General features: G+C 38.9%; 1 protein-coding gene across 1 annotated transcript; it reads left to right on the forward strand.

Annotated features, from left to right (window-relative positions):
- Positions 1-1,815: 1,815 nt before the first annotated feature.
- On the forward strand, positions 1,816-11,297 carry rerglb (RERG/RAS-like b). The gene is made up of 5 exons (XM_005935570.2): positions 1,816-2,088; positions 5,312-5,368; positions 6,113-6,186; positions 7,597-7,745; positions 8,556-11,297. The coding sequence occupies exons 1-5, from the start codon at positions 2,037-2,039 to the stop codon at positions 8,839-8,841; spliced, it is 618 nt and encodes a 205-aa protein (XP_005935632.1). The 5' UTR covers positions 1,816-2,036; the 3' UTR covers positions 8,842-11,297.
- Positions 11,298-11,625: the final 328 nt, after the last annotated feature.

Here is an 11,625-nt window from a genome sequence, read left to right on the forward strand (position 1 = left end):
AATAAATAGACCTAAAATGCCCAGAATGAACCAGCAAGAGGGTCAGTGGATACAAAAATGCTGTTGTAGTCTGAAGAATATTCATTGTTGTTGGCTGGAGTTAGTGCCTGTGAAATCAAGCTATTTCAGGGTGATTTACAGGCTGTAAGTGTCACATTTTGTGTGAAGGCTGACACTGAAGGAGATGGATTGTTTGTCTGAATCAGTTTCATTGGATGTGAGGAGTATGACTGATGCTTGAATCAGTGTTTTTATTGCTGCTATATTGCTTCAGTACTTTGAGCTGTGCAGCTGATAAAGTGTGTAACTAAAAATCAGCAAAATGTTTTCCACATCATATCACTGCCATTCCTTTTCCCTGAAACCAAAACAGGAAAACATCAGAGTAAGCACGGCAAGAAGGTAAATCATGGTTTATATGGAAGGCCAGTCCTGGCAGAAAAAAAATAGGTTTTTGCTCTTTAACTAAGTTTCCTTAAGCTGACTAACCACAGCAATAAATAAATATGAATCATTCTTCAGTCACAGTTACAGAATGGGACAAAAACAAGTCAACAATAAATGTGAAAAATCAACAGCTCGTGCACCGCAACCCCATTGTTACCTATCATACACTCACTCTTCACATGTCGCTAGTCACATGATCCAGTTATAGTGTCCAATCAGAACAATAAATCAACCTTTCTTATCAATATGGGACTATATAGAACTATGTATACTGTATGAAGAGAAAGGAAATAAACCTGTTTTGTATGGACAGAAACAGATATGTTTATTAATGGTAAATGGCCTGTATTTATATAGCGCTTTACTAGTCCCTAAGGACCCCAAAGCGCTTTACATATCCAGTCATCCACCCATCCATTCACACACTGGTGATGGCAAGGTAGATTGTAGCCACAGCCACCCTGGGGCGCACTGACAGAGGCGAGGCTGCCAGACACTGGCGCCACCGGGCCCTCTGACCACCACCAGTAGGCAACGGGTGAAGTATCTTGCCCAAGGACACAACAACTGAGACTGTCCAAGCCGGGGCTTGAGCCGGTAACCTTCCGATTACAAGGCGAACTCCCAACTCTTGAGCCACGATCGCCCCAAGTGATATAACCCCCCCATCTATTATTTTAATTTATATGGCACTGATGTTCCCTCAAAGTTAGTTTCTCTTGTAGATAAACATTATGTAAATGGTATTCACAGCAAAAGCTTTACAAATATCAGCTACAATGTGTTAAAATATAAAACTGTAGTTTTGAGTTTTCTTCACAATTTTCAAAGCATTATCACTTATCATTATTATGATACTTATCATTATTATGATACTTATCATTATTATGATACTTATCATTATTATGATAAGTATCATAATAAGAGATTTTCACTCAACATTATCACAGGTTTTGTGTCATTTATCTTTAAAAATATATTTTCAGTACCATGTAACTCGTTGCGTTTGCTTCTTATAATTCTATATTTTCTTATATTGACTATTTCTTGGCAAACAAGCATAACTGGCTTCCATACCATTATACCATTACCCAATGAAAAATAGCACTAAAATCCATAGATGAAAGCAAGTGCACAGTTAAAATGTTAAGAGAAGGACCGGCACAATAGGTTTAGTCAGTCATGACCTTTGAGCAAGCTCTGCATAGGAGGGGGCAGAGACAGAGAGGAGAAATAGGTCCAAGAGAGGAATGAAAGAAGGAAAACAGACAGACTGAGGGGGGAAAAGAGAGAGCGAGAGAAAACAGAAAAATGAGAGGTGCGTGTGAGAGAGAGAGAGAGAGCGCAAAAGAGCTCCTGGCAGAGAGACAGAGACCAAAGAGGAGGGTGCTTGTTTTCCCCACTCTCCTCTGCCTCTGGTTTTAAAATGTGAAACAGCTCTTTGAAGAGAAAGAGAGGGGAGGGCAGTCATGTACTTCCACTCTGCTTCAACGATAAGGAGTGTTTAGTGAGCTGAGGCTAACCTAAATACCAAACGCAACACAGAACTGCAGCTAGAGATACAGCTGAGGACCTGACACAACACAGGCATGAACGACATCAAGCTGGCCCTACTGGGAAGCCAGGGGGCTGGGAAATCAGGTAAGTACTTGAGAGTGATTTAGTGATCTATAAGGGAGAAAAAGTGTCTCTTTATACTTGTATCTCAATAAAAACTGTAAAAACTGTCAAGACTGTTGACAAGGAAGTTATGATGCCTTAACTTCAAACCACCTCATTTAACTTTCTTATTTTGTTTATTACCTGAATTTAAACACATGTCTCTGCTAATGTAGTAGTTTGGCGTGTTTTATCATCATTTTATTTTTTAATCAATTGGTCAACAAATGTCATCAGGTTCTTAATTTTATGGTTATATGCTACATTGTGTTGGTTTTGCTTAGCTATCAGTCAAAAACTCAAAAAATATTCAGTTTACAGTACAGTGCATAAGATAACTGGTAAATCAGAGTTGGTATTTGTTCTTGAAAAACTGATAATTAAATATTATCAAAATTGTTGCTAACTAAAATTAAAAACAATTAAATGATAAAGTGACAAATTGTGGCTGATTTAACATGTTTGAATTTCCCCTCTCAGACATTCAGTGTCTCAGTTATATTAAATTTAGGGCCAAAGATTTTGTAATTATTATAGAACATACACAATGTAGCTTAACACACTTTTCTGAGGTGAGCTAAAGATTTTAAAGAATGTGACTCACGGCTCTATCTCAGTACGATCCTGCTCTGCATAGTTTGGGCGAACTTATCATGGTCTTCATCAAAAAAGACGCTGGACAGAATTATGTGCATAAATACTTTAGAGAGGTTATTACATATGTGCTCTAAACAGTAATGCAGATGTGTAAAACAACAAAAGCTCTCCATCATATAATGATTTAACAGCTATTTAGTTCAATTCGGGTGTCTTTATATTGCACCAAACCATAACAACTGTTGTGTCGAGGTACTTTATAATGTAAAGAGCTGACAGTATTCTGAAGAAAACCTCAACAAGCAAGCAAACTCCTTTGAGCAAGATTTTGGCAACAGTGGAAAGGAAAAGCTCCCTTTTAACAGGAAGAAAACTCGGCAAAAAACAGGCTCAGGGAGGCGCTGCAATCTTCTGCGATCTGAAAAGAAGTTTTGGTGGTTTTTTGTTGTTGTTTCTAACTTTCCAGTCAAAACATGATGATACTGCTGAGACTGTGAACTATCTGAGACCTGTCTATTTTTTCTTCTACCAAAGGAAAGTGTAATTTCTGGATAGATCTCTTGATTGCAATATGGTAACACTTGAAAACATGTCACTTTAACCACAAAACAAGTTTTGTTTAAAATTTTTGAGGGCGTACTTTTTAACTAGCCAGCCATGGAGCATGAGAGCTGATTTTTGATTCAATTCAGTTTTATCTATACAGCTCCAAATCACAACAAAAGTAACCTCAAGACGCTTTGGTAGACCCTACAATAATACATACAGAGAAAAACCCAACAATCATATGATCCCCTATGAGCAAGCACTTTGGTGACAGCGGGAAGGAAAAACTCCCTTTTAACAGGAAGAAACCTCCGGCAGAACCAGGCTCAGGGAGGGGCGGAGCCATCTGCCGCAACCGGTTGGGGAGAGAGAAGGAAGACAGATTTTTGTTCTTGTAAACTTTGACAAGAAAAGGTGATTGAAAAGTGTGATTAGCTATGAATATTCCCACAGAGCCCAACCACAATCAATTCACAGAGTGGAAAAATCTCTTCTTAGTGTTTCTCGATACTTCTACAGGCTACAGCTAAAACTTAAATCAGAGCTAAGAAAATCACCAGGGTACCACCAGGTTTATGCTGGGTTCATGTCATACCCTTAATGAAAACAGCAGAAATGACTGGGTGCGTGACTGTTATGGTGCAAGTACAGCTCATTCAGAAACACAGTAAACAAAAAATAAAAATTAGGTTGAATGATAGCAGAAATTAATATTAATTAATTGCATGTCACTTTTTTTGGCATGCGATTTTAACTGTTATTTGCCGTCCAGGAAGAGTGGCCTTGAGAAATGAAAAGTAATTATTTTTAGCTGTGAACACTTCCAAGTTTGAATTAACATGTTTCTCTTTTCTTCCAGCATTGTGTGAGCTCTGGTTTTGCATTACATAACCAAAGACAACAGTGGATTATTGGCTCCATTCACTGAGGTTTAACTAAACTAATAAGACCATTTCTCCCTCCAGAGATTATCTGCCTTTGTTTTAAAACTCCTCAGTCACAGGGCTTAGTTCAAGGCTGGACAGAGGAAAGCACAACATGTTTTATCAATAAGTCAATCGGCCTGCTGCTCCACCTGTGGTGTTGTTTAGAGTGTAATTTGATCTTGGCTTTCACTGACTTTGATGTGTCGCAGTGATAGTTTGTTATCTTGTTTTTTGCTTGTTTTTTTCTGTGTCTATTTTAAGTTTCATGTGTCCATATTGGACCATTTAGTATTTTTTATGGGTTCTTCGGAGAACCAGTTTATGCAACCATACTTCAGTTCTCCTGTTTGGACACACTTCAGATTGGATTTTTAAGCTCTTGTTAAAAATGCTGTCTAGGAGAAAGCATTACTTATGATTCTGCTTCTGTCTGTGAGAGGGTGGTTCAGACTGTACTGTACAAACCTTTTAAAACAATGGGACATGGCCATTCTTGGTGCTTGGCAGTGAAGCAGAGCCGTTACCTTGGAGATGCTGTAGCTTATGGAAGCTGTATGTGGGTGCTTGAGTTCATTCGACATGTTTTTCTGCTCCCTTCTGCTCTATTTGTTGCTTTCAACACGTCTTTTATCTTTGAATGTATCTTTATGTGACAATGGAACCAGGACAATTCCTATTGTGTTAAGTCCTAAGTGTTGAATGTCCACATCCATGTTTGTGTGTCACCGTGTCCTAACCTCTGTACAACCCCTCAAGAGGCCCACTATTAGGAGCAAGCTTCCAGAGTTCAGCACTTGAAACTTCAGCCTTTAATTGAAATTGATTGTCTTGTGGGACCAAAACTGGCCCAGTCAGTCAGTTTTATGTGTAGCTTGCAGTGTAGAGGCAAAGCACAGGCTGGGGGGGATTTAACTATTCAGCTTGCCAAATATGCACACAGACCTTCCAGGAAAGCCGTGCAGCATTCTTTTATGTGGGGCTTCAGTTTCATCGCTCCAATCCTGGAGACATTTAACACGGTGTTGTGCCTGCTGGGGTGAACAAGGCTCCCCCACCCCCTTCTTCACTGAGAGGGATGAGTGTGTAATGATGCCATGATTCATTTTATTGTTTTCCATTTCATCTCCTTTCTCCAGCTGTCCTCGTGCGCTTCCTGACCAGACGTTTTATTGGTGAATATGCCTCAAATACCAGTAAGTGTTTCCAGATTTCATATAATGGCACTTTGATGAGGTTTTGGTCTAGAAGATTGCTCTCATCCACTTAGAGATGCAACATTTTCACCTGTGCATTCATGGACAAGGAAAATATTGTTCTTTTGGGTAATAAACCTTTTGCAGGCAGGTAATGTAGACAATCCTCTCGTGTAGCTGTTTTGACACAGCTTCCAGTGTTTTAGCTCAACATTTCTGATAGTATAGTTGGATATCTAATGGATTTGTATTTTTATACTATTTTCTATTTGTATTTATCATAAAGATGCTGTTATCCTATATCCTTTAATGTAATGATGTAATTGTGGTTTTCACTGTTTTCATTACCGCTTTAGGCATTGATGCTTCTAGCTCTGTTAGCCGTAATTACAAGTCATGCAGTGAATAGACATGGAAAGTTAAAATAAATAACAATAAATTCAAAATATATACTTGTGTATGTATGTCTGACCCATCACAACTTTTTAATCATGCTTGATACACTAGCAGTCCAGTTCCTGTAAAACAACAACAACAAAAACAAACTTTGTAGTAAAAGTAGATTCGTGACAAATTCATGGTAGGTAATGTTAATACCTGGTAATAGATTTGTGTCTTGAAAGTCTTACTAAAAACTGATGAAAGTCCCAAACACCACATTTTTGACATGTTCCATGTGTAATTTTGACATCCATCAATAATATAATATAATAGTTATTTATGCATTTTGTATCTCCTCCACAGACTCTTTGTACCACAAAAGACTGTCGATCGATGGCAGGCAGCTGAATTTGGAGGTTTTTGACCCCTGCTCTCAGGTAAGACTCTTGTTTTTAGCATTAACAGAAATATATTAGAAAAGCAGAGCTGCAGCAGGACCACCAACTTTTCCCGTTGTTCTTCTAACATTTCATCTGGAGGACCACCGACAAACCACTGACAGGAAACAAACCGAAAAAATGAAAATCTGACACTGATGAGAATAATGCCTTTTCAAGAAAATTCACCTAAACTACTCATAAAGAAAGTCAATTTTTACATTCTTGAGTAATTTTGTTTGACTGTCGGGCCATAACCAAAATTTGGTTTGCCTTCATCTATCTATCATCTATCTATCAAAACAGTGGTTTGTTTTCAGGCTGCTGGAGAGCTGCCTGTGGCTTAGCTGTGGTTATGTGTTCACTTAGAGTTAGCAAGTGTGGGAATATAAGGATTTATGAGAGTATCCTGAGGAGATGAATGTCCCTTTGAAAAAAAGGGGAGCCATATAAACCTCTTACTTCTCATTCAACAAGACTAAAGACCTGAGAGGGACTTTACTACAACGTTAGTGTTTTATTGGAGTACCCTGGCTCAGGAGAACAAAAACCAGTCATTGTCTTTGTCATTTAGACCCCCTGTAATATTGCTGTCCAATAAGGAACACAGAGTCACAATCCAGCCCTTCTGACCCAGACTGCATTAAAAGAAGTCAGTAAAGACAAAAGGTTTAAAATTGGGTTTTATAGCACTCAGGTGTGTTCCCAGGCCTGAAGCCCTTCTTACACTGTTTATGTCAAGGTCACAAGCGCTTGTAGGGTCACTCTGAATTTATTTACTGGTGTCACTGATATTGTTAAGGCACCACTTTGAAATGCTTTCTGGTATTAGTGACTTTCAGCTGCTCACTTGTCACAGAGGGTTGCCACAGCAGCTCTGTGAGTTTCCTTTGGCAGGGTTTTGCACCAGATGCATTTTCTGACACTTTCCAAAAGGGATTTGTATCTCTGGATGGAACTGAACCAGCAACCCTCCGCTTGCTGAGCAAATTTGTAAACCAATACGCTATGGATCCATAAAAGGAAAGTGTTTCAATATTACAGGTATGAAAACTAACTGTAAGATGCTTGATTAGCAAAAAGAGCAATAAAATCAAATCTGTATAATCAATGGGAAGACAGTAATGCCAATGTGCATTTGTCAAAAAAAGTATAAAAGCAACTCAGTTTTGCTCAAAACAGGGAAATAAAAATACAAATACAAGGTGTTTTCAGCATTGGAACACATCTATAGAAATAATAATGGTATCCAGCTACCATCTATAATACCATCCATAGAAAGTGACACAGTGTAAAGGATACAGGCTCCAACTCTTTTTTCTTGCTCCATAGGAAAAGCAACCCAGTTGGCACGTTGACTCGGGACAAACTGGATGATACCAACATAAAAGCACATGCTCTTCTTGGCAGGGTTCGGAGGCCAGGTGTATACTTGAAGAGCCAGTGGACTGGGCAGATGGCTTTGTGGTGGTGTACAACATCAGTGACCGCACTTCCTTCATCAATGCCAAAAACATCCTGCGGCAGATTCGGGAGACACGCATGGAGAACTGCAAAGGGTCAGCAGAAACTTAATAACAGATGCTGCTGACATATAATGGATGTTTGGATTGGTTGTTATTTAACAGTAATTCTGGGTGCTACAACAATGCCTGTTTTGAAATGGAGGCAAAATCCTACATTCAATTCTACAATTTCAAATGTCAGATGAAATCCTCGTGCAAAGAATCAGTAATCAGAGGTTTAAAGTAAAGTGGCAAGTCCGGAAAATGATGTACACCCACTATATGAACTGAACATGCTGCAAATGCTCCAGGAAAACAACAAAACAGAGTATCTGTGCCCTAGGTTCTTTGTAACTGGACATGAATCTACATGCACTTTTGAATTTGAGGAATGCTGGGAGTCCTGACTGCCCTCCTGCAAACTCAAACTCATAAATGATTCATGATTTACAGGGATTGCCAGCGCAGGTGTCTGATAAATTTAAGCGTGAAAAAAACAAACAAACAGGCCATCCACATCTATCAGGCTGCCTGGCAGCATGCCAAGGCATCCTGATAACACGGAGGGAAGAGCTGTGTAGCCTAATGACAGGTATTTGAGAATAAATATAGGTGTAGATCACAAGTGGAACTGTTGGATTGTGTGAATGTAAATCAAGCACAGCTAGTCGAAACATCTGCTTTACGTTCAGAAAGATAGGATAGGTTGCTTAATAAAATAAATAAAATTGTTGCAATGTTGTTGCAAAAGCACTCAAAAGCTGTAAAATAAAACACATTTGCCTCTGCATCCTCTTCATATTGCTATCCTCAGTCATCTTGCAGACTGATGGTGTTAACGCCTCCCTGCTGTCCTTTTTTCAGGGAGATGGATGTTCCTGTTTGCCTGGTTGGCAACAAGCAGGACCTCTGCCATGCTCGTCAGGTGCGTGAGGATGAAGGCCGCGGTCTGGCGCAGGAAAACCGCTGTAATTTCCAGGAGGTCTCAGCAGCCGAGAGCTACCAAGACATTGCCAACCTCTTCACACAGCTCATCCGGCAGGTGATGGAGCACCTGAAGTATCGCGCTGACAAACGACGCTACAGCGGCTCAAAGTCTATGGCCAAACTCATCAACAATGTTTTTGGCAAGAGGAGGAAGTCTGTATGATGATCCCAGTACAGTTAGCAGCTAATCGGACACTGAGATGTCCCTGCTGTACGTGGCCCTTAAGGGGATGCATCCTTAATGTGTTGGGTTTGATGTGTGATGTGTTGGTCTATACACTCAACAGAAAACTGTTGAGTGTATAGACAATGATAGAAACAGTGAGCCTCTTTATATCATGAGCAACATGAGTGGTTGGTGGAAAAATTCAGACGGCCATAGTTACTAAATTTACAGGCAAATATATATCTTGGCAAAGTTTTGTTTTTCCTTTGGTTATTTTGACTTTGCCTTGGTTATGTTTCTCTGATGAAAGGGCCAAATACAGTGAGGCAGTCAAAAAAAAAGCAGGTATGTTAAGTAGAGCAACACTATACAGGAGAGGGAAGCATAAAAAGATATTTACTTCATACACTTTTTATTCTTTTTCTCTTAATGTGTATTAACTGAACCTTTGGTGAAATGCCTACTTTTTATATTTAAAGGACCTGTGTGTAGTACCAGCATCTAGAGGATAAAGATTGCAACTAACTGAATACCTGTCACTTTCTAAGCACGTAATTAAACCTAATTTGGCCTCCAAAATAGCCTCTCTATAGAAACAGTTCCACTTGTCCATCGTGGGCTGCTGTAGAAGCATCAATATGAGGAGCTATGTGTAGGAGCACTTGCTCCCTGTATAAATATGCAGAGGTGAAAAAACATGTTTATTGTTAATTATTAGACCATGGGTTTCCAATCACTGACTGTACTTGGTCACACTTTCCAAAAACGGATCGGATCTGGCTGAGAGACTGAAAACAGACGTGGAACGTGAACATATTCCACAGCAATCAGCAGCTCTTGCAAAAATTGTTTAGTTTGTTTTATTTTAGTTGTTTTAACAGTTTTTAATACTTTACATAGCTACGGCTACTTTCTAAGCAAAATTTCTGTCTGATTTATTGGTGTAGTTTAAACGTATGAAAAAAGGTTGCCTTAACACTTCTTATCTTATTCCAACAACACAACATGGGAGGCTGATCAGCTGTCTTTTATTTGTCGAAAGCTTGCACTGCATCACCGACTCCTGCATCAGTACAGTGTAGGCCAACAGTGATGACACTGAATGAAACTTTCAACACCATATTGCATGCCTTCATTTTGTGACTGGTTCAGTTAGCTTTACTTTACCAGAGTATTGCCCCTATAGTTCAGCGTTGTGTAGTCTTTTGCTCAGCGTCCTTTTATACTGGTATAATATTTCAGAGACAGTATAATTGATATTACATGGTTATTTTAAATGCACGTTAAATGTATATTCTCATAGTAATGCCACTCTTTGGAAACCATAATGTTTTATTTACTGGATCACTGAACTGTGATTTGTAATACGCATACTGTGTAAATCCTCTGATTGTCTAATACATAATATGGTTTATTTAACAGCTCCTGCTGTATGAACACTTAGTTTAGCTGTGGTCATTATCACTAAAATGCTGAATGTTACATTTAACACAATTTATTTAGTTGAATGGAAAAGTCCAAAGACATGAACAGGGTTAGGTTAACTGGCGATTCTTCTGTGTTAGCTTTGGAGTCTTGAGATCTGTCCAGTGTGCACCCTGCCTCTTGCCCTGTGATAGCAGGGATAGATGTGTGCTTTCTCAGATTCTCAGGTCTTTTTTGGAGATGATGAAGAAGATTATAATACTTAGGGTAGTGATATGTCAAATACAATCAGTGTGTAGTGTGCCTTGGCTTCTCGGTTTGCTTCATTGGCGATGTGTGGTTTAAAAAGATGAAACAACACCAACTTCACAAACCAGCAGCTACATCCATCAGTGTCTGTGCCAAGTGAGAGGCATATACCTATATCAGTGCATGGCTGTGTGGCTGTCTGGCCTTTAACTGACACTCGGACTCTTCCTATGCACCCTTTAGTCTTATTTTATTGTAAAGGTGGAACCTGTATGTCATATGTTGTTGTATCCTGTTTGCTTTTAATGACAGATAAGATAAAATAGTATTTAATTGGACTAGAAAATAATGCATCTATTACAAGGTGATATCAATTTTAATTTAACATTGTTATTGTTGCACATTGTACTCAGCTTCGGTTGTATACTGTATGTATTTTGTATAGATTCAGTATCTTAATCTTGTATTTATTTGAGTTAAAAAAGAAGAAGAAGAAAATGCCCTAAAAACTTAACACCATACTGTAGAAATAACACATACCAAATGAGGCCATGACATTTATTCAACAAAATGCTGTTTTTCTTCTAAAGAAAAACTTCTTCTCAGTTATGTCACCATGATTTTTTACAGAAGGAAAGCACTGTGTATCATGAAAAATATCTTCATCTATGCAGTTTTTTGTTGATGAATGCTCTTTTTTGTAAATGCTGTAAAAACACTGGTTATTCCAGAGGAAATTAAAGTTAAACATTGATGGCTGTTTTAGCTCTTCACGGGGACTGCTGTTTCGCTTTCAGCTTAATTTTAATTAGATGTCCATGAGAGAGGGCATTACTCTAAAGCCTTTAGTAAAAAAAAAAAAAGAAAAGAAAAGAATTTCCTGTGCTAAAAATAGAAAGACTAGAGGCAGAGCAGTGAGGGGAGAAGCTCCATTGTTATGCTGAATTTTAGCCTCTTAAACAAAGCGACGCTCCCTCACGTTTCCACTAGATGGCAGCACAGATCACGATGACGATCTGGCCTTGAGTTTAATCATTTCCTGCAGATCATTACATGAAGGAACCTTTTAAATACAAGCGCGCTCATACTCACAGGTGTACACACGGG

This window comes from Haplochromis burtoni, unplaced genomic scaffold, assembly GCF_018398535.1.
Source record: "Haplochromis burtoni strain Fernald_Lab_line unplaced genomic scaffold, NCSU_Asbu1 Contig_197, whole genome shotgun sequence".
NCBI lineage: Eukaryota > Metazoa > Chordata > Actinopteri > Cichliformes > Cichlidae > Haplochromis > Haplochromis burtoni.

Coding starts and splice junctions, on each gene's coding strand:
- rerglb (XM_005935570.2), top strand. CDS start 2,037: ATGAACGACATCAAGCTGGCCCTACTGGGAAGCCAGGGGGCTGGGAAA. Junction 6,187..7,596: donor TTTTTGACCCCTGCTCTCAG/GTAAGACTCTTG, acceptor TCTTCTTGGCAG/GGTTCGGAGGCCAGGTGTAT. Junction 7,746..8,555: donor CGCATGGAGAACTGCAAAGG/GTCAGCAGAAAC, acceptor TCCTTTTTTCAG/GGAGATGGATGTTCCTGTTT.